The sequence below is a fragment of the Myodes glareolus genome, chromosome 2, assembly GCF_982192425.1.
Source record: "Myodes glareolus chromosome 2, mMyoGla1.1, whole genome shotgun sequence".
In the NCBI taxonomy this organism is placed as follows: Eukaryota; Metazoa; Chordata; class Mammalia; order Rodentia; family Cricetidae; genus Myodes; species Myodes glareolus.
Genome location: NC_142027.1, coordinates 65,445,802 through 65,472,279, shown reverse-complemented (window position 1 = coordinate 65,472,279; position 26,478 = coordinate 65,445,802). Strand labels below are relative to the sequence as shown.

Genomic DNA, 26,478 nt, shown 5'->3' with positions numbered 1-26,478 from the left:
AAGGCAGAAGCATTGTTTTTCCCTACTTTTACTTTTCCCGGATATACACTGAATACCCCCAAATTTGGGTTCATATCTGTCCCTGGCAACTAATGTGCCCACCTTAAAGTGGAAGCAGAGCTCCATTCGCTGACACCAGCACGTGGAACACACTTCGATGTTTGCTTGATTAGGAGATTTCGGCCTTTCAGAGGGGTCATCTCTGCCAAGCACCTTACAGTGACTTGGTGCCAGAACCCTAGAGACACACATCCAAGGACAATCCTTCCTGTCTGACCTGGCGGTTTTATTTCTGCAACTGGAAGCTCAGGCCACCTCACGATGAATCAAACCGAAGGACAGAAATCTGGCTTGGTCTGACTCCAATGAGCAAATGCAATACTTCTTTCTACCTGTCTGCCGGAACACTATCTCAACATCAGGCAGCAGATTTTCTCTTATTGTGTTTGATAAATTTAATAAATCCTGCATTCATATATAAAGTCCTTTGGGAAGATAAACAGCACCTGAAGCTTATCTCCCACCACAGACACCAGAAAGCCACCTCTTCTTACTGTAAGTGAACGCAGCATAGTATTTCATGTTTTCAGGGACACGGTACCGGGGGAGAGGGCGCTGCTTCGCAAATGAACATGAAAGCACCAGGAGGCTCTTTTGGCTACAGACCGAGGATGCCTCAGTCATTTCCAACACGGCAATATGCATAGATGGGGATTTCTGAAGCGTAAGAAACCCCTGGGAACATCACTGCCTACCCCTCATTTTCGAGATGTGCATGAAGGAGAAATGGATTGCTCAAGGTCAGACGGTGGCAGTCACTAGGCCTGGCATGAGAGCCAGAAGCCCACGGGCCTGTGCCCTGTGTCCTCTCTAGTCCAGGCCACGAGGAAACAGCAAGGCCAGCTCTCTGCTGCTGGTCACCAAGTGTAACACAGCTTGCTTCCAAGCAGGGTCAGAAATAGTTTGTAAATGAGCAAAAAGGAGTAAGCAGGTGGAACGGAGAGAAGTCACCCAAGTTGGACCTGGTGTCATAGGAATGTCATCCCAGCTACTCAGAGAGCTGAGGCAGGAGGATTTCAAGTTCAAGGCCAGCCTGAGCAACCTGATGAGATGTTGTCTCAGGGAAAAGACTGGGTGTAGCTTTGTGCCACCGCCCTTGCCTAGCATGTGAAGTTCTCTGTTTGGCCTGTAGACACACACACACACACACACACACACACACACACACACACGGATGAAAGGACCAAGAACACTGAGTTCTTGCTTTCCTATGGAGCAGGGGCCTGCTGGTGCTTGAGAAGCTGGGTGGCTACGGACGGTAACAAGTCAACAGTAAGGATTATCAGAACTGTGGTGAGCTATTATTTTAAAAACACGAGACACCACACACTTACTCTTTCAGCATCTTGTTCTTGTGCCTCCACAGAGACAGGGAAGCCAGGAAAGCCCTGTGTGGAAGACCAGTTTGGATTCAGGGGTCATTCTCTCTCACTTGCAGTGTAGGATCTCAGTTGAGGGAGCAATTAACAGAAACTGTCTTCTCAGTAAGGAAATAGGAACGTGCACACTAGAATTCACACTGCAATCTCAGGAAAGCTAGAGCTGGCTGATATAGAACCAGCTGTGTTGAAAAGTCTGGAGAGAGAAGCCATGAGAAACAGTTCAGCAGATGACTGGATACTATGTTCCCATAAGTATCTATGTAAATGCATGGACAGGGTTTCACTATGGATCCCTGGATGGTCTTCAACTTGCTATGTAGACCAGGCTGGCCTCTAACTCACAGAGATCCACCTGCCTCTGCCTCCCAAGTACTGGGATCAAAGGTGTGTGCCCACCACGCCCTGCTTACAGAAATCTTAACAGACTGAGGGGTTAAGATACATTTTCAGAAACACATGCCTTGGATAGATATTTTATTTGTGTTTTCCTCCAAAACTTCAGAAGTGAAAGAAATTTTATTTTAAAAGATTACTTTTAGCCTGGTTTATCGAGCAAGTTCCGGGACAGCCAGGACTGTTACACAGAGAAGCTCTGTCTCAGGAAAAAAAATTTACTTTCAGACTCTGATCTGGTGAAAAGAATTCAGGCCCCGGAGCCCAGGGGTCTGTTAGAATCCAGTCATGCCATCTCCCTCAAGAGGCTCTCTGCTTGCTTATTTGTAAACCGAGAAGCTTGAATAAGATCATCTGTTTCATCCCGTAGTCCTCTGAGGAAATGGGAAGGCAAGCCAAGGCAGACAGACCTTGATTAAAAATGGTAGTTGTTTCAAAGGAGTATTACTTCCTAGGATTAAGGCAATCCAAAGGGGTCTGGAAGTTCATACGCCTGACCATTTTGTCTAACCAGCAGAAACCTCATAAATGAGAGGATTTGGTGGGGCAACTGAGGAGCACCACAGCATTGGGGTTTTCTGGCAAGCCCCAGCCTTGCAATGTGCCGAGCCTATGTTTGGAGCTAAAATGGTTTGTGGTGTCCATGCTACACTTTGTTTTCACTTTTTACACTTGATCTGGCTAAGAGGCTGAGAAATGATCATTCTGTTTTTGCATTAACACACACACAGACATGCACAGACACACAGACACAGACACACACACACACACACACACACACACACACACACACACAAAGCCTTGTTTAATGGAAAGACCAATTGCTGTTCGCTGTTGTCCTGGAAAGTGGCTGAGACGGTAGTAAGTGGCTGAGGCCTACCTGGTAGTAAGGCAACATCCAAAGGACCAATCAAACAATGAGTTCATCGTTTAAACACACATGATGACCACGACGTCCCTTTGTAGACCCCTGAAACTCCCAGTTCATGGAGGCGGTCTAGTTTTTAAGACTCTTGCTGGAAATACTGATCTTTTCCTGGCATTCCTTAGGTTCTTCCTGGGTCTGTGTCCTTTTCAGGAGGGACAACAGTAAATGATGCTTGTCTGCTCCTTAGAGAGGAGACTGCCCCTTCTTCTGAAAGGCTGTGGAAGGGCTTTGGTCAAGAAGCCACAGGAAGTCAGTGCAGGGAAGTAAGGTGTCTTGGGCACAAAGCCGAGGGCAGTCATCCATGATGCAGAAATCTGGGGTACTTCAGGCAAGCCGAGCAAGCTGGAACTCCAGGAATCCGTAGGATTGAGTGGAGCTAGGGCTAGCCTCTCTCACTCCCATCTCCCACCCAGGGGCAGCAGCCTTTGGGTTCCCTTGGTGTCCTGGCACTTATCCCTGGGGCTGTCTCCCGAGTCTGAGTTTCCACTTGAGCCAGGAGGGTACTGAGGGGAGGAGGTCTCAGGATGGCCAAGATGCCTGTCCTGGCAGAGACCTCTGGTCCATGCTCTTGATAGTACAGCAAAACCCACCATAAACTTCTGTTCCAGAACATTCCATTTTCCTGCACTATCTTTTCTAACAGACTAGCAAATTGCTGTCATAGATAAGATTTATCTCATCCCCTTCTATATGATTGTAATAAATTGTATCTTTTTTGTATGTCTAAGCCTGCTCAAATGTTTTTATAGCTTTGTATTTTGACGTGACAGAGCTTTTGTTGTTTTGGTGCCGAGGACTGTACCCAGGGCCTTGTGTACCTTGGGAAAGCGCTCTACCACTGAGCTACACCTCTAGCCTCATGCACACAGTTTTTACATGATCATAGTAATCCCTGTACCTAGTATTTCAAGAACAAATGTACAATTAATGTGAGTTTTAGCATTAACTGAAAGCAAATCTGCTATGTATTTGTATTTGATCTTAATTTTTTTTAAAAAAAAACCTGGCATTTAGGCAGAATGCAAGATGAGTACTCAATTTTAGTAAAAATAAGAGTTTTTAAAAAACCAATTAAAAGATAAGTAGATGGGGATTTAATCTCTTCAACTTCAAGTCCCTTAGCCTGGATCCCTCGTTAGACAGGCTTCATTAAAAACAAGCTGTAAACATTTTCAATAATTAAACATGAATATATGATCCAGGATAAGACCTGGCCCTTAGGCCATCCACATTTAAATATGCAAAATTACATGTGTACTCGATTCCCTCTTGTGAATTCCTTCTTCCAGGGAAGTGCGTCTGTGTAATTATCTTGTTCCTACATCTCTACCATGGATCATATTAAAAACACTTCTTCCCATGAACTGTGAAGTATTAATTGATAAGCCACAGGGAGCCTAGATGGTAGCACGTCCTCACCAATTAATAATGCTGTAGGCTCACTTATGAAGCCTGAATTATTCATCAGAATCTTTGCATAAAGTCCCTGCGAGGGAAGACTGGAGAGACGCCAGCATGCCTGTGACATGGCTTAAACTGTATGAAGAAACAGCCGATGCAGTTCCGACCCACAGAGTGGTAGTCGGTACACTCTGCGACCCCTCCTGTCTGGACACGTGAATCTTTGCAAATAACCTAAGCATTTTAAATTAAGCTGTAGTGCTGTGAAGTAGAGGGGAAAATGTGAGTCTGAGACTCGGAAAATACTAGGAAAAAACATAAAAATGTTTGTCATTACAGTATCCCTTCCACTGAATATAAAGGTCTACATGTGTGGTCACTACGGTGCCCTCTCCAAGGAAAATACAGGTCTACATGTGTGGTCACTACAGTGCCCCCTCCACGGAAAATACAGTTCTACATGTGTGGCCACTACAGTGCCCCCTCCATGGAAAATACAGGTCTACATGTGTGGTCACTACAGTGCCCCCTCCATGGAAAATACAGGTCTACGTGTGTGGTCACTACAGTGCTCCCTCCACGGAAAATACAGGTCTACATGTGTGGCCACTACAGTGCCCTCTCCACTTCTGCATCTATGGACTCAATCCGCCACAGATCTGAAATATTTGAAAACAAACCCTGCAACTGAACTGAGCATGTAGACTTTTTCTTCCTTCCTAGCAATACAGCATAGCTACACACAGATTGGACCAGGCAGTTCAAGTATTCTAGAATACGGTTTCAAATACCTTGGAGGTGTCGGGTGGGGGGGGGGGGGCAACATGCAAACACTAACTCATTTTCTACAGAGGCCTTGAACATCCAAGGGCACCCTGGCACAGAGCCCTGCAGACGCTGGATGATTCCAGTCTTTTGTCAAGGTAATTTACCTTTCTAGGGTTGTTTCTATAAATTCTACAGAGAGCTGGGACTGGCAGAGGGCTAAGACTTCTTCCAGTGTGAGACAAGGACGAAGCTCGTGTGTGCTGACTACTAGAAACAACAGGATTTGCAACCCTCAGGTACAGGACACACCGCCCCGCCCTTCCTGCGACCTTACTGGCTGCCCCATGAAGTTTTCATCACTCAGGAGAATTGCGCCCATGAGAAGAGCAGCTGTTTGCTGGAGGGGGAGGCCATACAGTTGAGGGGGGCGGCTGGCCTCGCCTCAGGCGTGCTGAAGAGAAGAGTCGTTGACCAGCACAATGTATCCCCACCCCCTTGGAATGTCTTCAAGTGATTAGCTATTTTTGGTTCTATTCTTAAAGCGTTATTCTTTACTTCATGTTAAAAGTAGAATTAACCATTAATTAAAATGTTCCTCATCAGAAGTCTTATTATAGCAGACTGGATATAGATAGCACCAGCCAACACTTCACATTTCTTCCCTCTGCTTTCTCTATCTTCCCTAAATGGGAGGTGGCTGTCTTGCACGGCCACAGTGACAAGCTTCCCATCATCTTCATAGTTCTGCCTTCTCTTACACTTTAAGAAGGATGAGGACAAGTTAGTGGAACTAAGCCTGACTGAGTTAATCGTTCTCGCTGCTAAGGGAGCAGACTGGTTAATGCAGCTGTGACTGGAGACAGGGGTGGAATCCGGGGGCTCTGCCTTGCTCCCCTCACAATTTAGGGCCGCAGAAGATACTAGACAACCCCAGACCCCCTCCTTCAAGGCCAAGGTAGTTGGTGCATAGTCTTCCACTTGAATTTGCGGCAAGAGGATGCACCTGCAGGTGTGCGATGGTGCACAGGGCTGGAGGTGCACCTGCAGGTGTGCGATGGTGCACAGGGCTGGCTCACTTCTGTGAGCACTGCCCAGCCTTCCACCCGGGCTACTGGGAGCTGCCTTCCACCTGCATGAAGAAGGAGCTGCAAGCAGAGCTGGCTGGCAATGGAGTTGCTATTTCATGTGAGAAAAGGGGAAAGAGGAAGCAGACCGTGGAGGTTGCTGCTCTGGAAGTTTGGGGAAGGCTTGGTTCTGTGTGAGAGGAGCTATGGAACCGTGAGCAGTCAAGTGTCACAGGCCCATCACAGAGAATTGTATGACCCAGGGAAAGACAGGTCCAAGAGCCATCCAGTGAGTATGTTTTGTTGTTTTTTTTTTTAAAAATCCATTATTTATAGAAAGAAATAGGTATTGGGAAAATGCTGTCCAATCAAATACAATAACTTCATTTAGAATTGAGTAGTATTACAAGCTAAATTAAAACACAAGAATTAAATTCGGAAATCACGCACAGATCTGAAACCTTCAAGGTTATACACTGTTCTTTCCAAATGGGGGTCATATAAACACAATCTAACCTGGTAAATAACAGTGGTCGCTCAACTTTACACTTGTGCTACCACACAGTGCCGCAGACACACGTGCTTTGTGTGGCTCTCATTTCATCTTCAACAAAGTGCTAAATCATAATGGAATTACACTTTTCACACAACAGCTAATGCAGCCCTATCGGGCAGTTAGTCACCTTGCTGCAGCGACAGACGCTGTATTCACAGAAACAAGGGCAAGTGAGGGTGAGGCAGTGCCTGTGCCCAAAGACAGCGAAAGGCTTCCAACCTGATTAAAAATAAAGAGAGTCATATAAGAAATGGCTTTATTAGAAAAACATGTAGTGTACATGTGGCCAACTTCTATCACTGCTATACGGCGTGGCTATTCTGTAATTAAAACCTGATATAGGGTTCAAACGTCTTCAGAAGTTAGTGGCGTTTCTCCTATTCTTCTGTCGCGTGCCTGGGAGGAGTCATCTTCATGGGACCAACACCCTTGCTTCTTCTCCTAATTCAGCTCCTCAGTTGGTTAGCACAGGAACAACGCACACAGGGGCTGCTTACGTGGGCAGTGCATCCCATGTGAGATGTCACACCTCTACTCCAGAAGCCAGCGCAGGTGTGCAGCCAGCGCAGGTGTACTGTCAGTGCAGGTGTGCCGCCAGCGCAGGTGTGTAGCCAGCGCAGGTGTGCAGCCAGCGCAGGTGTACTGTCAGCGCAGGTGTGCAGCCGTCAGCACAGGTGTGCTGTCCACAGAGTTTTCAAATCCCCGTGACACTCAAGTCCTGCCATTATTATTACCTAGTAGTCATTAAATTAATGTGAGACTCTGTAACCTAGCGAAACCTCGGAAAGAAGTTTCCTCTCCTTTCCTCCCGTGGGATGTGCAATTCCAAGCAAATGTGCAGGGCTGACGTCTCGTCCCTCTGCAGTCCTGTGAGTCTGTGGCATTACACAGAGACAACCACATCAAGGTAGAGTCTGTCATAGGATTCCCTGAAGCACAGAATGAGGAGAAGACTGAGCAGACACGACCCGGGAAGGCACCAGTTGAACCAAGACAACTCTGTAAGTTAAAAAAAAAAATCAAGTTTTAAGTATCTTTGCATCCCCGAGTCTGCTCTGCATCCCAAAGCACATATAACAAAGGCACCTGGAAGCCATTTCATGACACACTGACAGTATGGAGGCTAAGTGGTGTGTGTAATACATTACCCGACTTTCATGTGGAATATTTAATCGATGTTGCTAACAACTTTTCATCAGTTTAATATACCTTGACTTTGGTTGCAAAATCAATCTATTAGTTGAAAGGGGGAAAATTGATCACTTTAAGTGTTAGCTTGTTAATTCTTTTTTAAGTGCCCTATAACACAGTGACTCTTCTGTCTATTCAGAAACACCTGGTGGGTTTAGGTAAAGAGAAAAACCACCTCATTTTTTTTATATGTACACACGCATATACACACAGGTGCACACACATCCAGAGGCCAGGAAGAGTTCAGTGGCTTTCTCTATCACACTCTGCCTTAATCCCTTGAGACAAGGTCTCTCACTGAACCTGGAGCTTATGAGGTTTTGTTTTACCAGCTGCACCTGTGGTTAGCAATCCTCAGCAATCCTCCTGTCTCCACCCCAGCAGTGCTGGAGTTACAGAAGCGTGTCACCATGCCATGCCAATCTCTTCACATGTGTGCCGAGAATTAGTTAGGTCCTCATGTTTGCACAGCAACCCACGAACTCTCTCCCTCCCTTATCAATTGCCTTTTAAGATAACATTTTTGTATTTTTTGATGGAAATATGTACTTCTCTACAAAAATATTAAACAGTAACCACTGCAAAATGAATTAGAATACATGGAAAAGAAGGTAAAACATTTAGGTTTTAATCATTTCTACTCCTAGAGAGAGCTCAGTTTTTAACTTTTCTAGCCCCCCCCCATTATCATGGACAGTCATGGATTATGCCAATCATTAGGAAAGCTGTAAAAGCGACCTGACTGTTACCTTGGTTTAATGGCATCAAGAATCAGCTTTAAAAAACACTCTCGTGAACTAGGAGTAACAGGACATTCCCTAGCATTTGCTGTCACTCAGCTGTGACTGTCCTGTCTGTCCTTCCCTCTGGCCTCACCAACCTCCAGGCTTGGGGGAGATCAGCTTGTTGGCATGAAGAACTTGTCAGTGGTGTTGGTGACAACTTCTCTGGTCTAATATCATCAGTTCCAATGGAAAAAATGAGTATGGCTTTTCCCTTCTTTCTTCTCCTTACACTTCCCTCAAACTGCTAATGCTGTCGCAGTCTCAGTGTCATTCTAGAACCCTCACACCACTGCTTTAGTTTACCCAGAAATGGAGGCATCGGGACACTGGCTGGAACAGCAGGTGCGGCGGCAACTTTCTATGCTGTGCTCACAAGGCACCTCCTTACCTCTCAGCTACTGCGGTTAATGCCAGGCTCGCCATCCCACAGTGTAAACAGATGTGAACTCCCATCATCACTTTCTGCCAAGGGGCATCTGCACCCTGCCTGGATTTCATGGACCCCAAACACTGAGAGAAAGCTCCGGTCCCGATTGTCCTGCCTTCACTCTCACAGTCCCTGAAAGGACACTAGGGCATTTTCTGCTTTTCTGTTACACACAGCCTGGATTTCTGATGCTAATCTTACTAGGCAAGATGAAGCAGGGAGAGGGACTGACCACGGCAGCACAGGCTGTGCTAACAGTACGCCGACTTGGAGGCCACACCGTAAGCACCAGATAAAAGGAAGTCGATACCTGACAATAGCTTCACAAGAGCATCTTCTAACTCTTAGTGACTTTAATTTACTGGAAGCCAAAGCAACACATGCCATGACAGACTTAGCCTTGGCTCTCTGTCAGGCAAGGAGTCTGTCCAATTTTGTCAAAGCTGAACATTTATTTCATTAGAGGGTGAAATGATTCCTTCTGTCTAGGTTCAGATGTTTGTTTCATTACTATGTCTCTCTGGAAAGTCAAATCCATTTTAAGGAATTTCTCTTGGTCCAACAGACAGCAAGTGTTCTTTAAATAACTTCCCTTTTCAGAAAGTAAAAGGTCAGAGGCAGGGGAGTACCTGCATTTCCTCACTGAAGACTATTCATGGAAAGCACAGTTGGGAGACAGGATGGGGAGAGACCCCCTTAAACATTTAATCTAAGTTGCCGAGCCAACAAACCACTGACCTTCTGAGCTTGATGTTGCAGAATATAACTGAATAGTGCCCAATCAACGAAATGTTTGCATTCTTAACTTTTTTTTTTTTTTTTTTTTTTTATCTTTTTGGCTGTTTCCTGCAATCGCTCCAATTCTCCCACTGGAGAAAACAGAAATCTGTGCCGGAAGGCAGGACTATAAGACACTCCTGTAAGAAATGCTTGCCAATGTCTACCACTCTGCAGCCTCATTGTCAGCCGATCTTCAGCTCTGCATGGGCTCTGCACAGCACCTCGGCACCGGCCCCGTGCAGCACACTGACTGTGCACAGCACCTCGGCACTGGAACCTCTGCAGCACCTCTGAACTGTCTGCTCATCCCCTCTCCTTCCAGAAGTTGCTAACCTCTTCTCTGCTCTCTCAGTGTCGCCATGTTTACAGTGTGATCACCTCAGATACCATCACCAGAACCTCCAAAGCCCTCCAGCATTTAACAAAACTGTCTCCATTCTCCTGATGAGCAGCCAGCTGACACCCCAATGCCGGATCAATGCCTGCTCCCTCCACCCCACAGGGGTTATGGCACAGCACCTTCCTTAGGTATGACATCATTCCTCACCAGTCCACATCTGCTGAATCTCCTCTTCATTCTCCCAGGAATGTGCCCACCTCAGCTAGGACCTAAAACCTTCCTAGTGACACTGCACGTTCAAATTCAGTCAGCCACTTCAAAATCATTTAGACAAAACTTACTGCTGAGCTTAGAACCAAAAACTAACAGAGAACACAAACTTCAGATTATAAACAGAATGCATTTCAGAGTACATGGAAGACGGCAGCATCCCCACTGATCTTTCTGTGATGTTATTAGAATAAGGCATCTCTGAACTGTCACAACTTACTGAAGGACTCAAAGCAAGCGTCCTTTTATAGAAGGGAACAAGCAACTTCTTTCTTAGAAACTGACCTTGAAAACCCCATGTCAGATATGGTTCCATGTGAAAGATTCTATGGCCAGAGCTCACATAAGCTAGTGGCCTTGACTAGTGGAAGCAACCACAGGTGGAACCCATCCTTAGGCAAGGCGTTCTGATCTGAAGTATTCATGTGGGAGAGAGTTATATAGCCTTGAAAAATTATTCGACACAGTCGCTAGACTGCTCAGTGTGGGTGGGAAAGAACCTTCTCAAGGAAGCAGTGTATTTCCTTTACTTCCTTGAGAGGAACACTAAAAGCCACAGCTCTTTACAGCTCAAAACCCAGGCTTCAGCCAGGCAAGGGGATGCGTATCTGTATCTGTCATTGTTGGTATTTGGGAGGGTGGCTGGGGCCCTGGAGTCTGAGACAAGTCTGGGCAATACAGTGAGACTTCATCTCTTAAAAACAAAATGAATGAATGAATGAAATCCAGGCTTTCTTTAAAAAAAAGACAATAAACTCAGGACTTACAAGAGAACAATTAATAGTTCTATTTCCCAGATGATTTTTCATCTTCAAGTTGCTGAATTACGCCATTTCCACACTGGCTGTGTGAATGCTCATCAAGCCTATTATATAAACTGTTTAGGGCACTGGGCTGCACTAGGAGTGGTTGAAGGAAACTGTTGCATAGAATTTGTAGACTTTCAATTAATCTTAAAGTCCTAACTCATGGTGCAGCCTGCTACAGGATTTGCAGGGCAGTGACAGCTAACGAGGGTCACAGTAAGTAACCTGTGCTCGTGGTCTTCACATACTGACAGGGCTCACTTCTCTAGGACAGAAGCCTGCTCATTCACACTGTACATCAATGAGTCAACTACCAACAAGAACACACGCCTTTGGGGAGTGCACACTGTGCTCGCTCTCACCTACCCACACATTCACTACCCACACGTTCACTACCCACACATTCACTACCTACACGTTCACTACCCACACGTTCACTACCCACACGTTCACTACCCACACGTTCACTACCCACACGTTCACTACCCACACGTTCACTACCCACACGTTCACTACCCACACGTTCACTACCCACACGTTCACTACCCACACATTCACTACCCACATTCACTACCCACAGGCCCGTGGTTACTCTAAGTTTTCTGTCTAGAAACCATTTTGGTGGATTAAAATTATTACAAAGGTTTCATTTGTTCATGGCAGCCAACAGGTTAGACAGAGACCTTGCACTAGCTGTTCAGGTATGTATAACAGCACATAACCAGCAACACCTTGCTCAGCTCTTCAGATATGTCAAAGAACATACCATCAGCAAATGACTAACAAGAGGATGGTGCTCTCCTCCCAGCCACATAAAATCCCTGGTAGGGCAGGGGTGAGCAGGTACCACTAGGGCAGGGGTGAGCAGGTGCCACTAGGATAGGGACGAGCAGGTGCCACTAGGGCAGGGGTGAGCAGGGGGCAGGGGTGAGCAGGTGCCACTAGGGCAGGGGTGAGCAGGTCCCTTTAGAGCAGGGGTGAGCAGGTCCCTTTAGAGCAGAGGTGAGCAGGTGCCACTAGGGCAGGGGTGAGCAGGTCCCTTTAGAGCAGGGGTGAGCAGGTGCCACTAGGGTAGGGACGAGCAGGTCCCTTTAGAGCAGAGGTGAGCAGAAACAGTGCTCAGTGCTTTTCTGCTCACTATGAATCCGAGGCATGAGCTTTCCAGCTAAGTTGAGCTAGGTTAATCTCTGCGGATCTATCAAAAGCTGCTACTGGTGCTAGAAGAGCGATAGGCACTAAACGCTTAGTACTCTGCTATAGTAAGGCAGTGCAGAAGTGTGAGAACATGGACTGAGCTTTCAAGGGCCCCAGTGTGTGTCGAGCCTTTGAGAAGTGGGGTCTAGTGGGGAGTTATAACTGCCCCTCCTTTGTCCTTGGCATGTCACCTTGCCCCGTGATCTTTCTCAGCATGCCCTAGGAGATCTCACCAGACTGATACAGCATCAGTGCATGGAACCTCCAAAACAATGAGCAAAAGAAATCTTTTCTTAACAAAGTATCGAGACTCCAGAAGTAAGGGGTAACTGAGTAAAAGAAGCCTTCACCAGGCCTGCCCTGCTGTACACTGATCAATATGTATCTGTTATATACTAGAGACCAAGAGAAGAGAGTTACCGGCGAAGAGATTCACTGGGGAATAACAGCAGGCGCCATCAGCTGCTGTTTTTAAACACCCGAGGAGAAACTCTATTTCTAGTTGACAGGAAAACCATGGTTCTGCTAGACTGCACAGACCACTTAGTAAACCTGGGCCCGTCGGCCGGAAAATTGTTTCTATCATGCTAGGGGCACACGCCAGCTCTGATGCTTTGCCATGCAAAGAGGTGACAGCCCCTTAATTTCCACTGTGGCACACTGAAGTGAATTAAAGCCATAACACAACAGCCGCAAGGCTCTGTGGAGAAAGCAAATGTCCTTTCTACAGGTGTTTTTCTGACTGGAAATAGGAGAGGAAAAGCTATGACTACTCGGAGTGCCTCCCCTCCACTGTAAACTAAGCCCAAACCAGGTGTAGTATGCCCATACCTTTGTGAGCAACACTACCTGACAGCAGCTAGTTTGCTGTTAGCCACATTATGAGAATCATTTTCATGATTTTTTTCTAGTTGAGAGAAGTTCAAGTTGTTACAATTTTGCTCTGTTGCTTTAAAAGTTTTGAAAATGTGGTTTTTTTTTTTTTTTTTTTTTTTTTTTTGGTCATGGAGGTTAACATGGTTATTCTTTCAATTATAGGCTTGTCAGGAAGTTCCCTATCAACAACATGGCCTCTTGGACTACCCCACTTTAGAGAACAGCACAGCTTATTGACTTCCTCTCATTGGTACCCAAGCTCTGAACCACATACACACCACCCCGACGCTAATTTACACTCTGTGCTCAGAGAGCAGGGTCTACGTGTATTTTATAAGTAGTATTGCCATGACTTCAGTGTGAACGGGAGTGCTGGAATCACCTGGCCACAGGGTGATCTGGGAAGACATGGAAACAAATGACAACCCTCCTGGCCCAGGTTAATTCAAGCATGCTGGGGCTGGGGGTGCCTGTGGGTACACTTAAAAAAAACCCACCTAACTGTAGTTATCATTTTATTGGTGGGTGAATGCTTACATAAATATACTTTAGTGAGAATTCGCCACACAGGTCCCTATCCATCAGTTCCACAAACCTGTCCCATAACACACTTAGATAGCAAATAGAATCAAATGCTTACCTGTATGGTAAAATGTGAGAAAAAATAAAAGGACTCCCATGAACATATTACTCAAAAAAGTGACAACTCCACAAGTAATTCCTTCTGGAACAGGGTAGACAGTTTCCACAAAAAGCTCGAAAAATATAGGAACGCTGCTGTTCAAAAACACTCCCAGGAGGATGCAGGAGGCGTACAATGTCACTGAAAGAAACACACAAATATTTTAGCTCACGGAAGGCTGCAGCGATGAGTCAGGACAGATGCGGCTTCTGGGTTTTCCCCAGCACCAGCTCTGGAGTTGCTTCGGTGGCTGATGGGAGCCTGACAGGACATCACACAGCTGTCATCTCCTCGCTTGCTCGCTCGGGGGTGCTGCAGTAAGAGAGGTGTCACTGCTGAATGACTACCCGCTTATTTGCTTTCTCTTTCTGTTGGGCTATTCCAAAGCACAAAAGCAACTTAGCACGAGAGTTGAATTAAAAGCACTCTGGGCCAGCATGATAGCTCAGTGGGTGCACCTGATTACCTTAGGGCAATGCCCAGAACCCACATGGTGGGAGGAGAGGACAGACTCACACAAGCTGTCCTTTGACCTCTACCTGTGTGCTGTGGCAATGCCCCCACACAATAAATACATTTAATAAAAATAATAAAACTTCTGATGAAAAGCTTCATAGAAACAAAAATATACTTTTCTGAGTCACAGGCAAACGAGGTGAGGGAATGAAATGCAGGAAGGTAATTAACAAATCTTGTCTCATTTCACAATTTTAAAGAGAACTTAAAATGCAGGGATAAATGTAAGACCCATTAAATGTTATTGAAAATTACTCATGCAGAGACCGGTTCACAGTGGCTTCCAATATCCACACGAGGTACCTCTACTCAGCGTGACTCACGTGTGTGCACTGAGGATGGGATGCTACTGGTAGCTTTATAGTGTATGCTGCTTCCAATGTCCAGTCATTTAACAACTGGTCAGTGGTAATCAGGGCAGAAAGGACTACCGACTCAAAAACACATCATACTATGGAACTGGATGTTTGAGGAAACACGGGTAGAGATAATCTTCCCACCTTACCATTCCGAGAAAACACGGTTAGAGATAACCTTCCCACCTTACCATTCCAGCCCAGACTGTAAACCCAAACTCAGGTCTGTAACTCGGCACTCAGGAGGAGAGGCAGAGGATTTGAGTTCAAAGCCAGTCTGGACTTCACGGAGTCTCAAGACAGTTTGGGCTATGGCGAGACCGCGTTTCAGAACAGAACAAATCAATCCATGACAAGACAAATCAAAGAATCCCCCTGACAAAACCCCAAAACTCTATATTTCTATTTTTAAAAGAGCTATATCCCTACATGAAATTATAACCAGATAAATTAGAATGATTGAAACAATCATGATCAATATAAGGAACAGACATGGCAAATGAAACACACTGAGAAGTGCATACTGGAAGAGACTGGGTACAGGGTCTTGACAGGAGAGATTAGAGTCTATTGATTTTTACCAAGCTTGCTACACAGACACACCTGGGACACACCTGAAGCATGGCGTTTGGAGAAGTGAGGCCTAGTCAAACACCCTCAAGCAGCTCTCTTGGCCCATGCTCAGGAGTCTCTAGAGAACTGTCACTTGGGAAAGGTCTGAGTTCTACTGTGGTTAAACACTGCTGCTGGGCCCACAGCTCATCTTCTGGTTGGTGATTTGAAAGTATCTAGCTTAAACAATGTGGGTACCCTTTGTTTTAGCAGTTCTGCTTCAGGGATTATATGCTCTACCTGTGTGGGTACACACACACACACACACACACACACACACACACACACAAGACAGTCACTGAGATACTGTTTGTGGCATATGCAAAGATTAAAGACAAGTTACATGGGACCAGAAAAAGATCAGAGATTAATAACCAATACTGTCCTTGCACAGGACCCAAGCTTTGTTATCAGCACTCACACCTGTAATCCCAGCTCCAAGGATCAGACGCTCCCTTCTGGACAACACAGGCACATGCACTCACACATGCACAAATTCACAACCACACAAACATATACACATAAATTTTTTAAAAAAGAAAGCTGTATGTCACTTTTGGGGGTTGGCTGGTGAGAATTCTATTTAACAGCATTCCAATACAAGGACACTGGGACATGGCGACCTGTGCCTGTAATCCCAGCACTTGGTGAAGTGGGAAGATTAGGAATTCAGGGTCATCCTGACCTACACAGCAAGTTTGAGGCCAGCTGTCTCAACAAAACGAGACAAAAACCCCAACAATAAGCCACCGCTGACAAAAAGGAACAACAAAAACAAACTAAACAATCCCCCAAGTTCTTGAAGCAAAGGTATGCTATATGGCCAATTAAAAACAAGGGAACTTGTCTATACGAATATTGCTAGACACACATGAAAAGCTGCTGAAAAAACAGAGACACATACACACTGTAAATGTCAAAATTCCCCACAGCACAGAAGAGGCTCGTGACAGGGCCATCTCTAGCATGGGAGACAGAGGCACCGAGTGGAAAGATGTCACTTTACTTTCTTTTTCTACTATTTAAATTTTAGGGGTCTTGTTTGCGCATTTACTTTACTATGTGCATATCTTAGCTATTGACCAAGAGGGAAATTTCATTATGAATGAACACTGACAGTTGAAACGACTCTGCCTCCCAGAGTCTTAGCTCCGTGACTCAGAAACCATCAGCACTGTCAGTTGCCAGGCACCCAGTCAGGGTCCAGGATCCTTGGCATAAAGAAACTCACTTCACTATTAGAGACCCTGTAAGATGCAGAACAGATGGGCTACATTAAGTGTAGAATAAATGGATGACGTAACTTCAAGGGCCACCAGTGAAAACACAGCTGTCTCAGTCTGTGTGTGTATGCACATGTGAATGTATGTGCATGCGTGTACACAGGTAGTGTGAGTGCCTGAGGAGGCCAGAAGAGGATGCTGGGTCCCCTGGAGCTGGAGTTACAGGTGGTTGAGCACTGCCCCATGTGGGTGCTGGAAATGGTACCCTGGGGTCTTCTGCAACAGCAGCAGGGGCTCTTACCACTGAGCCATCTCCTCAATCTTGGTATCTGTTCCTTTCATTTCTATAAAAATGATGACTAAGAGGGATTTAAAAACAGATGGGCATGCCGAAATCATTTTCTGCTGCAGAAACTCAAGAATCACACAATTTCCACAGGGAAGAGTTAAGTGACTGTCTTCCCAATCAGAGCGAGGGGGAGAAGGCTGTGAGCGCGCTGATTCCATACATACATTCCTTAGTGTGCTGGGGCATGCGGAGCATAGGAGCTGACTGCTAAAAAGTCTAAATTTGGTTTCTACTTGAATTTCAGTTCAGTCTTGATATATTCAGTGAGTGAGTGTCACCTATTCAAAGTCAAACAGACAGGATAATTTCCTGCTCATCACACAGGGTTCAAACTACACGATCATTAAATATTTCCATGACTTTTTATAATAGTGAGACAAAAATTATAATAAACTGCCTTTCAATTAAAACATCAAGGTAATTTAGCAGAATAAACACAAATGAAGCACTGACGCAGATTTTTTCAAAAAAGCTAATAAGATTTCATGGGTCTGCAGTTTAAGCTGCAAAAAAAAAAATCCCATATAATACAAAGTCGAGTTAAAATGGATGTTAGTCACATAAATTGGATCACAGCCTGGAAGTACTCATTCCCATGACAAACCAAATAACTAAACTTTAGTGGGAGAAAAATTACATATGAATACATTTCCATTAAGTAAAATACACAAACTCCAAGGTCAGTGGTTCTCAATCTTCCTAATGCTGTGATCCTTTAATACAGCTCCTCATGTTGTGGTGACCCCAACCATAAAATTATTTTTGTTGCTGCTTCATGACTGTAATTTTGCTACTGTTATGAATAATAATGTAAATATCTATGTTTTCCAATGGTCTGAGGTGACCCCTGCAAAAGGGCCATTCAGGTCAGGGGGTCACAACCCGCAGGAGCAGACCCATTGCCCTAGGTGATCAGCAGTTACTAAAGAAATTCCCAAGAAAGGCTGGGTGTAGCTTAGTAGTAGAGAGCTTGCCTGGCATGTGCAAAGTCCTGGGTTTCGGCCCAGCATGGCATAAGTCATGTGCAGCCATGCACACTGTAAGCCCAGAGCCTGGAGGTAGAGGCTGGGGGACAGATTCAATGTCATTCTTGGCTATCTAGTGAGTTTGACACGTCAGGTCTATCTGGGACCCTTTCTACAAAAGACAAAATAAATTCCAAAATCAGTTAAGAACAGTTAAGAACTGCTGCAGTCAGCATCTAATGAGACTCTAGGCAGGTGTGGGGGCACACGCCACGAATCTCAGCACTCGGGTGGCGGGGGCAGGTGAATCTCTAAGCTCAAGGCCAACCTGGTCTACAGAATGAGCTCCAGGATAGCCTGGTTTATACAAATGCTGTCTTGAAAAACAAAACAAAGAAGATATGGTCAGCCACAACTTTGTAACTTTGGACTTGGAAGATTTTGTGGCGCTCTGTGTTGGCATACATCTGTTACCAAACTCGATCGTCTTACCAGCTCTCTAGGGCAGGGAAATTACATGTCTTAAACTGAAGTAGCTAAAGACCTGAAAGAAAACAACTAATCCCTCAACTTCCTTCAATACAAGTTAAATTCACAGTAAAGGGTTAGAGACCTAAAACCCTCAGGTGGGAGGTCATTACCTCCCTTGGTATTTACTACTTTGAGAGGATAGGGAACTGACCTGCAGATGGAATCTGCCACTCTGATGGTTCCCTTCTCTGCCCTGTAAACCCCTGAGCCCCTGGGCACAGTCTCTGCTGTCCTAGAGAGACAGCTGCCCTTCACTGTTCTGACTGAAGAACAAGTCTGCTTCTATAGAAGACGGCCTCCGTTTACTTCCACGTCACCTCCAGGAATCCCCATCTGACAGTGTTGATAATAATACGGTCCAGGCCTACAGGCTGTAGCTTGTTTGCTACCAAGCCACTGTGTCAGACTGAAAAGACACCAAAGATTGGTATTTTTTATTCAATAGTACTGATTCACATGGCATGTGTCTCACATCTGTATTCCATACCAAAGCTGGAAGTGATTGCACGGAGACAGATTGACAGAAGCGAAGGCAGAGCATCCAAGGGTTACAAATGAAAAGAACTTTAATCATCTATCTGCAGAGTGGGTGAAAAATTATTGCTTAAGTATCTTCAAGGGAAAACTTAGCTTGAGCCGTTCTTCAAACCCCTGTGTCAGCAGCCTATCGCGTGCAGGCTGTGGGGCTACAGCAGTAAACAGACACTGAGATCACCCTCTTCTGCTGGCCCCTGGCTTGGCAGCCATTTCTAGCACAGAGAAGAGGGCAATTCCATGCGTGATCCTAAGCAGCCATACCCCCTTGGTCTCTGGCTGTGAGCACAGCAGCAAGCTGGGTGCACCAGTTCAGGAATGCTTTGTTTTAAATGAAAATAATTTAGGATCTGGGGGCTGGAGAGATGGCTCAGTGGTTAAGAGCACTGGCTGTTCTTCCAGAGGACCTGGGTTCAATTCCCAGCACCCACATGGCAGCTCACAGCTGTTTGTAACTCTAACTCCAGGGGATCTGACACCTTTACACCAATGCACATGAAATAAATTCAAATAAATTATTTAAAAAAATTATGATCTGGAGAGATAGATGGCTCAGAGGTTAAGAATGTGTTCTGCTTAAGTTCTATTCCCAGCACCCAGGCAGCTCATGACCACCTGTAAGAGGTTCTGACACATTTAAAAGTGTTACATTGTTAAGTGTGAGGACGACTCTGTAGAGTCTGTTCTTTCCAGTCACCCTTGAGCGATTTCAACCCCCCATCCCCACACCATGACAAGGCCCTTTACTTGCTGAACCAGCTCACAGGCCCCGCTCTAACAATGTTTTAAGGACGCCGACACCGAAGGGACCGGGTTGGTCAGTGGTGTGCTGACATGGCTGTTGAGTTGGGGGAGGGTGTGCGCTCAGATTTGGGCCAGACATGGCAGATGTCTGCAGATGCTGAGGAGCACTAATGCGAGAGGGAGGGGTGGCTCGCTCTCCAGGGCTTGCTGCTGCACAGCGATTACAAGTCCCCTTTAGGAAAAGGCAAGCTGCCATCAGACAAAGGTCTATCTGAAATGCTACAGAAGAGAGTCCACTTAAATTTTACCATTATTGTTTCTTTTGAGGGGGAGGGTGCCAAGGTGCTCAGGTGGCCCTGAACTGGCTATGCAGCTGAGGAAGACCTTGAGCTTCTGAGTCTCCTGCCTCCAAGCATGAAACACCACACCCAGAAAGTGTGTGGGGCTGGAATGGACCTAGGACTACATGACCACTAGGCAGGCATTCTACCAACTGAGCTACATCTCCAGCAAGAGGTTAATTTATTTCATTATTTTATTTTTATTATTCATAATGGGGAATGTGTGCTTATGTGCACACATTGCTGGTACTCTTGATGGCCAGAGGCTTTAGGTCTCCCAGGAGCAGGACTTACAGAAAAGTGTGAGATGCCCTAGGGATATTGAGAACCAGATTCCAGTCCCCTGCAAGAGCAGAGTACATTCTCAAGGATTGAGCCACCTCTCTAGCCCCAAGGTTCATTTAGTCAATGAGACATTGTACTAGATGGGTAAAGTTCATTTAAGCAGCTCAGTGACAATTTTAACTCATTTAGCAAGAAGATATTTACCAGAATGTAAAAAACAAATTCTTATGGTGCTCCCAGATGAACAAGACTAGGAACTCTCTTTGTAGATCAGGCTGGCCTCAAGCTCACAGAGATTCGCCTTCCTCTGCCTCCCAAGTGCTGGGATTAATGGCAAGCACCACCGCTGCCTGGCAGTTTGTTTGCAGTTTTATTAAAAAAATAAGACAGCAGGCTCAAGAAATGGCTCAGCAGTTAAGAGCACTGGTTGCTCTTCCAGAGATCCTGAGTTCAATTCCCAGCGACCACATAGTGACTCACAACCATCTATAAAGAGATCTGGTGCCCTCTTCTGGCCTGCAGGCAGACAAGCAGACAGAGCACTCATACCTAAAAAATACATACATAAATATTTAAAAAAAAAAAAGAAAAAGAAAGAAAGAAGATATCTGGGAAGTGGTGGTGCACTCCTTTAGTCCCAGCACTCAGGAGACAGAGGCAGACAAATCTCTGTGAATTCAAGACCAACTTGGTCTACAAAGTGAGTTCCAGCCAGGGCTAAACAGAGAAACCCTGTCTCAAAACAACAACAAAATATTTAAAAATTATATGTATTGTCAGGCATAGTGGCATATGGCTTTAATCCCAGTACTTCAGCAGAAGCAGAGGCAAGCAGATCTCTATGAGTTCAAGGTCAGCCTGGGCTACAAAGTGAGTTCCAGGACAGCCGGGGCTACAGAGAAACCCTGTCTCAGGCAGCGGCGGGGAGGGTGGGAGACAAAAAACAAACAACAAAAAAGGAAATAAGATATAAATATTTAAAACAAAGACATTTTATTATGAATTAGGTCAAGAGGGCTAGGTTTAGGACACAAATATACTTTATAGGTAAGATTTCTTATGGTGCACACTAACAGAGCCTTTACTTCAGGAGAAAAGCTGGGAAGGACAGTTGGCAGTTATTAGACCAGACCATTACTAGAACTGCTTCCCTATCGAAAGTCAACTTAGAAATGAAAACACCTCCTTTGGAAATAAAGACACAGATGAAAATAAACAGCAAGCAGTAAATAGAAATAGTCATGTGCTATCTACATACTCCCTCCTTCATGCATGTGCGCGCACACACACACACACACACACACACACACACAGAAAGAGAGAGAGAGAGAGAGAGAGAGAGAGAGAGAGAGAGAGAGAGAGAGAGATTTGGAGCAGGCTGAACATACAGAACAAAACACATCTACAGGGGCTGGAGGGATAGGTCAGAGCCTGAGAGCACGTACTGCTCTTGTGAGGGCCTGAATTCGGACCCCAAGACCCATGTAGGGTGGCTAATGACCATCGATGATTCCAGAACCCTCGGGTCTCCAGGGACATGGGCACTCACATGCACATACCCATATATACTTGAAAATAAATCCTGAAACCCAAAACAATATCACATCCAGATAGATAGACAGACACACTTTACAGTTGTTGAGCAATGGACTTATGACCTTCCTGCTCCAGCCTCCCAGGTAGCTGGGGTCCAGGCCTGGCTCTTGGATTCTGCACTGCTGAGCTGTGATTCTTCTCACATCATCACATTTTCTCACTACAAAGTAGTGGCAGCAGCCCTCATAATCTACTGGAAATTTAGCATGTGGTCCGTGAACTGGGCCCAGATGAGGATGGAAATATTGGGTGCGATGTCATTAGTGGCTATGATTTCCTTCTGTGCTGTTAATTTGCAGGCACCCTTGTTTAGCCTCTTTGCTGGCATACTTTAGGCCCATAAAAATTGACTGTTTGCTATGTTTACAGTTCTGTATGGCTGAAAGGCAAAGTAATTATCTTGCAGAAATGAAGCACAACAAATAATCCTTGAACGAGTGGGCCTGGAGACTGGTTGGGAAACGATACTAGCATGTAGGTTTATCAGACACTTTCCAGATCCACCAATTATTTATGGGTTTGGAGAAGGCAGTGTACTATTAAATCATGAGCGCTGACTGACTGCCTTCCACCCGCCAGAAACACAATTCTGCCAAAGACTTATTTCTCTTGAACATTTCCACAAATAGATATTACACGATCTTCTTCAGTAGATCCTTTGGGCATTTTATTACATTAAGAAATCATTTTTAAAGCATCCTTTGTGTGTGCACAAGCACATGCACATAGGTGTTTATGTCACAGCGCACGTGTGGGTGTCTGAGGCCAACTGTGGGGGTTAGTACTGTTCCACCTTACTGGAGACAGGCATTGGCCCGGAGAGCTGGCCCATGAGCTTCCAGGATGTTTCCTGTCTCTGCCTCCTCCCCCTGCTGTGGAACACTGGGTTACAGACCTGCACAGCTGCACCTGGTTTCTTTACATGGGTTCTGGGTTTCAAATCTGGGTCTCCCACACTGAGCCACCTGCCCAGCTCTTGTGACAGTTATACCTAGAAGTTTCACAAATTCATTCTCTTCTAATTTATATTGTTTTCCATTCTTGGGCATGACTAACAGCCACGAGTAGAGTCACTTTTAAGCAAGAAAACTGAAGAGTTTCTCCTTTTTATCTTATTTCCTGAAAGCTTCAAATCGCCTATTTCTTTAAAAATGTTTAAAATCATATTCATCACTCTGTGAGGGGCCATGAGCATGATCTTAATTTTCTCATGCTACTAAAATGGGGACAAGCCAGAGGGGACACAGGTACACTTTTACTTTTTGCGGGCTATTGGAATGGGAATAATTATCTTAATAAAGGCAAAGGGCACGAATGAAGCAGTTTACTTCCTGGTCTACATGTCACATGTCTTTCAACAGCTGGGAGCTTCCTTTCTTGAGGTGACACTGAAGGTAACCTGTGGTCAGCTATCACTGCAAGAGCGTCTGTTCAGTGTGACGGCGTCCTCCAGTCTCACCCCGGACTTGCCGGGCAGCGTCACACTCATTCTAGTAAGCTGAGATGAAATTAGATGAATAATCGCTCCCAAGACAACTTCTGTCAAACAGTCAAATTATATTGTTTCAGCAAACTCAACGCAAAAGTGCTAACATTTTTCAAAATGCCATTTTCCAGGCATTCATCTGTTCAGTAAAAAATGACTGTGTGCGTTGTACCTAACGGGGCTAGACATCTCATTCTCAGGTCAGGTGAGTGATGTGCTCGCAGTGCTCTGTTTATAGCAAAAGCCTCGAGATTTTGAAGCTCACGTTATCAAGTCATGAAGTTATTTATTTGTCCCATTGTAAATACTTCAGTTAATTAATAATGGGAGTTTTAAAGATTAAGTTTTCCTAAGAGGAAAAAAATGCATACTGCCGGCAGCCTCCAAGAAGATGTGTGTAAGCAAGTGCATATATCAACCCCTTGTGCCTTCAGAGACAATGCCATGACCCAGTTTTTCTTCTGCAGAGATGGCAACACTAATATCAAGATGGGCGGACTACGCGAAGACTAATAGGGGTTGTCACAGACAGCAGTGAAAGGAAACTTAACTAGCTCTTAGCTTATTATGTCCAGTTATGCGTATACAGTAGCCACTGTTTAGTGATGAGGACGCTCTGGGAAATAAGATATTAGATGACTCTGTTCCTACTGGAGCAGCGGAATGTATGCACACAAAGAGGGCTGAGATGCTGAGCTAAGTCTTAGGGGACAAATGCTACAGATGCTGCCGTTTTTACCACAACACTGCTTTGTAGCATGACTGCTCGCATACTTCTCATGGAGATTCTCCTGAATTACAGACCCGGAAGAGAAACATTGAGAGTGCCAGGAAAGAGAACCACACATTTCCTAACCAAGGATGACAACCAAAAAGAAACACGAATTTGCTACTACTGACTTTAAATATCGATCTCAATGTCTAGATCTGTCCATAATTAGATTCTGTAGTAAATTCCCCTTCACAGAACCTCTTTCACTTAAAAAGAATTAGGTCAGATTTTTACAAAGGCAGAGGGAGTATCTGTGATAAATTTATTACAATTCCCCATTGTTCCATTACAATGTGCCCTTTTGCCTTCCCTGCAGCTTGGGTTGAATGACAGAGTGGCAGGGGCTGCTGAGTCCTGCAGGCAGGAAGTGCTGTCTCCTGAGGCTCTGGAGGAGACAACAGTCCCTCCCCATCTCCCTTCCCAGGTGCAAGGCTGGGGACAGAATTTATGAAACACAAATCCATGCTGCAGACTATCCAGCTGGCAAGGAGGGCAGGGTTCACTCAGGGAAGGCCGAATGCTACTCAGTGCGAAAGGAGAGGCCCGTAGCAATGGAGAGGGGAGTTGGCACAAGTTAGTTCCTGACCCAGAGGTAAGAAGGGAAAGCGGCATTGGAAATTGACTTGCAACGGTAAACAATAGCAAAATTTAAATAAATATCATGGCATAAGTACAATGAACATTTTTCTGGTTATTAAGATGGCTATATCAAACTCAACCTTTCAATCTGGACCTGATTTAGTCTAGAAGTCTGCTTCACTTCCTGCCCAGCAGAGACTGGAAAATGTGGTCTTGATCAAGCCAATCATAGAAGTGGAAGATTAAAAAGATATACAGTTTTCAAATATACTCCACCCCTAAGGACAGATAAGCTCGCTATACAGATCAGACAAAAACAGGTGTAAAAATTAAAGTCCCCGCTAATGCTTCCACTCAGAGATGAAGCTGCACTTGAACCCGACAGCTGGACTGTCTTACAGCAACCAACAGCTGTTATCAAGCACTCATGATGATGTTTTTGTAAAGTCTCACTGACTTCTATATGGGATCATGAAAAAAACTCACATGCACTCCCACGGATGAGAGGAGCTGCAAACTAAAATGGCCTCACCAGAGTGACGCCCAATTGCCAAACTAAACCATGTAGCATGACGGCCGGCGGCCTGCTTTTTATCCTGTCCGGCTCCCGCACAACTAGCTTAGCCCCAAAAATAATAACATATAAGTTATATTCATTTAAACACTGTCTGGCCCATTATCTCTAGAGAGTTAGTTACTGACTAACTCTCATATCTTGATATTAACCCATTTCTAATAATCTGTATCACACCACGAGGTGTGGCTTACCGGGAAAGATTCAACATGTCTGACCTGATGGCTGGCTCCATGGCATCTGTCTCATAGCCCTCTTTCCAACATTCTGTTCTGTTTACTCCGCCTACCTAATTTTTTGTCCTATCAAGGGGCCAAGGCAGTCTCTTTATTGATCAATAAAAATAACACAATAGACAGATAACCCTCCTCCATCAAAACCATAATGAAGTCAAAGAAAAATATCTGCAAAGGGCTGAAGATGGCTCAGAGGTTAAGAGCATGGGCTGCTCTTCCAGAGGATGTGGGTTTGATTCCCAGCACCTAGATGGCAGCCACAACTGCCTGTAACTCTACTTCCAGGGGACCTGATACCGTCTTCTGGCCTCCATGGGCACTGCACACATGTGGCGCACAGACATACAGCAAGCACAACAGCCATACACATGCAATTAAATAAGTTTAAAAAGAAATCCGGCTGGGAATGCTTGCCTAATCGTTTGAAACCCTGCACAGGAACACTGGTATGTGAACAGTCACAGAATTTTAGTCAGTGTCCAATTATTAAGCTTGACAACTGGGCTTCACAGCTCGAAAAGGCTGAAGGAAGACAGCAGGAGCTGAAATTTCCCAGCATTTTCTCTCTTAGGAAAAAAAAACTTTATTTTTTTAATCTAAAAGTTTTATTTATTTATTTAATGTGTATATATGTAAAAATTAGATCTTATTTACTTATTTAAAAGGTATGTATGTGTGGGTTCACATATATAGAGAAAACTCTCTGCTTCTCCATGTGGGTCCTGGAGCTTGAACTCAGTTATAGGCAACAAGCATGTTTCCCATGGAGCCATTTGGCAAGCTTACTGCCTCTGTTCCTAATGCTCACTTAGTATAGTATCAACTTTTAATGGTGCTTCTAAGGCCAAAACAAATAGCTAATAATTACACCGCTCA

The 26,478-nt window shown here is 45.0% G+C and overlaps 1 protein-coding gene across 1 annotated transcript in view; it reads right to left on the bottom strand.

Moving 5' to 3' along the window:
• Positions 1-6,791: 6,791 nt before the first annotated feature.
• Positions 6,792-26,478, bottom strand: part of Slc49a4 (solute carrier family 49 member 4) — a 75,955-nt gene continuing 56,268 nt past the window's right edge. The window contains exons 8-9 of the mRNA XM_048454380.3: positions 13,862-14,044; positions 6,792-7,551 (exon numbers count right to left, since the gene is read on the bottom strand). Coding sequence (XP_048310337.3) covers positions 7,436-7,551; positions 13,862-14,044 — 299 coding nt within the window. The 3' untranslated portion in view covers positions 6,792-7,435. The remainder of the gene's footprint in view (positions 7,552-13,861; positions 14,045-26,478) is intronic.